Raw genomic sequence first — 4014 nt, 5'->3', positions numbered from 1 at the left:
ATATATAGAGAGAGATATATATGTATGTAAACACCTGCTAATCTCCATCACAGGTTTATCACCAAGGGTCTGAAGGCGAACGTACTGCTGCCCTTTGAGGAGCAGGCTAAGTATGAGAAGTACAGCGATCACGCGGAGGAGGTCACCAGGCGACCTCGCAGTGGCAGCTTCATCTCTGATGCTAAGGATGCGAAGGCCATCAGTCCAACTCCCATCAGGTGACCTAACAGAGCTAATGCCCTCGCACACAGCTGTAGCCAGTCAGCATTGTGATAGGGTGTTCTAATAACAATGCTTGGTTAACAAGTGCCACTAAGTTGACATGTTACATAATTAACACACAGCTCTAGCCAGTCAGCATTGCGATAGGGTGTTCTAATAACAATGCTTGGTGATAAAGTGCCACTAAATAGGCATCTTGCATAGAAACTGAGTTGGCTTGATAATACGATCAATGATATCTGGGGGCATGGTCATTTCACTGAGGACGATAGGACAGTTAACCTGCCATAGCAGGCAACTTAAATACTAACCACTGAACTGATCCTGATCCATCCTATAATTAACCCTCTGTATAGTTAGTTATTCAAGTAACAAATATCGGCTAATTCGCTCGCTTGGACTGAACCTTTAATAACTGTAAGTTTTCACGCGCACTATCGTACAGGGAGCAGCAGAAACCGATCGTAGATGAAGCCATGTCCAACTTTCACATGGAGCTTACGGAGACCTGTTTAGACATGATGGCTCGATACACGTTTGCCCTGTACTCCTCCCAGCCACAGCGGTCCCCCGTAGCGCAATTCTTGCTCGATGGCGGTCAGAACATGACATGGTTGGTCGGCAACAAACTGGTTACCATAACGACCAGTGGCGGATCCTTGAAGATGTCTAAACAGGTTTGTCTTTTTTTCGTGAAAATTTACGATTGCAAAATATGGTTTTAATGAAATGTCACGGTGTTAACTTGTTTTCGTGCGTGTTCACTCTGTTATTTGTTTCACAATTTATCATAGGATTGTCGCAAAACAAATGCTACATATATTATTGGGAAGACATGTATAATTCAGGAAAATAAATGTGTTAAAGGGATAGTAGACTCTAGGATTTTACTGCATACAACTGTACTTACTGTATAACAAATTGTCTATACCCACACGTACTTGTTACCAGATACCTAATTTAATTTTTATAATTAATTATACATCAACGCTACGAAATTTGAACGGCCCCCATTGACACCCGCGACCGTGCTGCCACCCTGAAAAAGTTGCGCATTTCCCAATATATTTTGCAGGTTACAGACCGAGGGCTAATCACAAAGGTGCAATTATATTTATACCTAAATGCTATTTAACCTAATATGATTTCTACAGGTGCAAGGAGACAGGTGGAGAGAATAATAGCACCAGCGAGAGCAGAGCCTAGCTTTAGATTGCCATCGAAAAGATCCAGTGACGATTCACTTGTGCACTTGCAAAAAGACCATGCAGGGTCCCGTGGAGCCACAGTGAGTCATCCTATATCAGTCCAGCATGTTAAGAGCGTGTTATGGATATAATTAAAGGGATTACGTCACCGTAAATAATAAAAGTAAAAACAAATATTCCCACTTTTTCACGAAATGTAAGTAATTCTGTTCACTTTTTAGCTCATCTGACGAAGTCGGATGCAGCTTGTAGAATCGCATGAGCGTGCGTCCGTCCGTCCGTCCGTGTATCTCTCCGTTCGTCAACAGTTGGGCACAAATCTTAACCGCTCGACGTACGGTCAGGATATTTGGGACGTTGGGGGGGATCGTGAAAAGGACTCGGGATGACCAATTTGGGGGTCAAGGGTCAAAGGTCAAGATGTGTAAACGGAGGGGGAATATTTCCCCCTTAACTATATATAGGTATAGGAGGAAATACGGAATTGCGGCACAAATCTGAACGGCTCGACCTATGCTCTTAATATTCGGTGTATAGTGTGATGGGCAGGAAACCCATCACCAGTGCGAAATTGGAGGTCAGAGGTCAAAGGGCAGTGGGGTAAAGGTCAGATATCAGACATTTTCTGAGGACATGGCCTAATGGACAGAGTGAAAAACTTTTTTGTTTCAGTGCTGACCTACCATTTTTATCACTTTATTGAAAGGATGGTGTAACAGTTTGCCAAGGAGTGAACAATAACTGATTGAAATTGAAATTATCTGAGCTTTATGATGAAAAATATATTCGATTTGGCAATTATATCGATGACAAGATTTGTAGTTCATCTAGAATAGGACCATAATATGTGAGTATGGAGTCATTAGTACGTTTTGACAGTTAATACTATCACGTGTATATGAACCTTTGATCTCATAGAATATAGTTGTGACATGTAATATTCGATAATTTTCAATGTCTATACGGCCAGTAGTATTACTGAACCTGCAATGTTCTTTCTTTACACATGAACAGACCCTCAATGTGTGCCAGTGTAATGATCGTAGCTTTTCTTGCAGGCACGTCGGAGACTGACAGGAGTGAGGCTGGCAGTGTTTCAAGCGTGTCCTCGTCTGTTAGAACGAGGGGCTCTGGAAGCTTTGAGCATGGGCCGGGGAGTCCGCGCTCGCCGGGTTACGCGAGCGAGAGAAGCTGCGAAGAGGCAGCCGACTTCAGCAAACGCTCTCTCTTCTCTCTCAGTCGTGAGTGCAACTGTTTGCGTTTCCATCGCTCGATCGCTATGTCTGCGAATTTATAGTCTTTACTGAAGTCAACAGTTATTGTTGCAATTTAATTCAAGTCTATTCAGGGTTTCTTCTGAGGGAAAATTAGATATAGAACGTAATGGCCAGTTTGGGGAAAAAACGCGCATGATGGATTCAAATACAGGATTGATATACTTATAGGTATATAGATACAGGATATACTTATCAGTAAATACAGGAACATTTTCACAACTGCGATGTTAAATTTGGCAACGGCGGTGCGCGACTGTGCCTCTTATGTATAAGAAACCCTGCTATTGTTGACGCATGACTTACAAAGTAAACACAAATATATGATGGAAATTCGTGACGACTTGCTGTCCCTATTTTAGCTACTGGTCTCTGATGTCAGACAACCAATGTTGCATGCGTGTACTACGTGTGTGGTTGTGAAGGTGACCCTGATGTCTGCTAGTGTATAGTGTACGCTGTTGTGTTGCAGTGACTGAGGATGTGCCGGTGGGAGAGACAGCGGTTTTTCAGACACCAGAGCTCGGGGTATCTCCCCTGGACGATGACTCACTGTTTGAGGATGTTTCAGGCTCTGGCCCATTACTGGTAGGCATGCAACCAGGCTGTGTTCATACTCTCTACCTCCAATTCAATTCAATTCAATTCAATTCAATACAATTTACTTTATTTACACTTACGAATTACAATTCTGGAGGTAATTAACATATTAGCAAGTTAATAGACAATGCTAATTAAATGAAAACAAATGAAACTAAATAAACAGAAGTGATGGAGGGGCGAAATGACAATATAGTCTTCCAGTGAGCCACTCCAGTAGATTACGAAATAAAAACATGATGACAAAAATACAAGATAAGGAATATTATATAATATGTGAAACCTGAGTAGTGAACTTTTTCTTGGTTTACTAGATAATGTATAACAATTATGATAGGCATGTGATACTTTGATTAATTACTGCAAACACGACAAAAGTTTGAACGTTGACAAGTGAAGAATTGCTTCTAAACAGTGCATTGTTCGTGTTATTGAAGAAAACTAAGTAACGTTTGACAGCAAGTGTAGCATTGCAAATGTAGTTTATACACAAGTACATAGCTTTTGATGCGTGGTTGATGGCATATTTTATTCAGTTGTATCACTGTTGACATTAACTGTAGTTGCAGCACATGTATATAGCTTTTGACAGCAAACGTTTGATCCTAGAGGTGGTTTGTTCATGCGTATATTTTCCAAACGTATTGTCATTCATGGTTCAAGTCTTGAATCAAATTTAAAGTAACTAACTGTAATTAGCGGAGTGGCTG

The 4014-nt window shown here is 41.3% G+C and overlaps 1 protein-coding gene across 1 annotated transcript in view; it reads left to right on the top strand.

Moving 5' to 3' along the window:
* Positions 1 to 4014, top strand: part of LOC106815258 (tuberin-like) — a 52616-nt gene that overhangs the window by 21318 nt on the left and 27284 nt on the right. Inside the window, exons 19-22 of the mRNA XM_014819694.1 lie at positions 54 to 218; positions 668 to 899; positions 1298 to 1318; positions 1373 to 1510. Of these exons, the coding sequence (XP_014675180.1) occupies positions 54 to 218; positions 668 to 899; positions 1298 to 1318; positions 1373 to 1510 (556 nt within the window). The remainder of the gene's footprint in view (positions 1 to 53; positions 219 to 667; positions 900 to 1297; positions 1319 to 1372; positions 1511 to 4014) is intronic.

The sequence above is a fragment of the Priapulus caudatus genome, unplaced genomic scaffold (genome assembly GCF_000485595.1).
Source record: "Priapulus caudatus unplaced genomic scaffold, Priapulus_caudatus-5.0.1 Scaffold1074, whole genome shotgun sequence".
Lineage (NCBI taxonomy): Eukaryota > Metazoa > Priapulida > Priapulimorpha > Priapulimorphida > Priapulidae > Priapulus > Priapulus caudatus.
The sequence above is the reverse complement of the archived record's forward strand: the minus strand, read 5'-3'. Positions and strand labels throughout refer to the sequence as shown.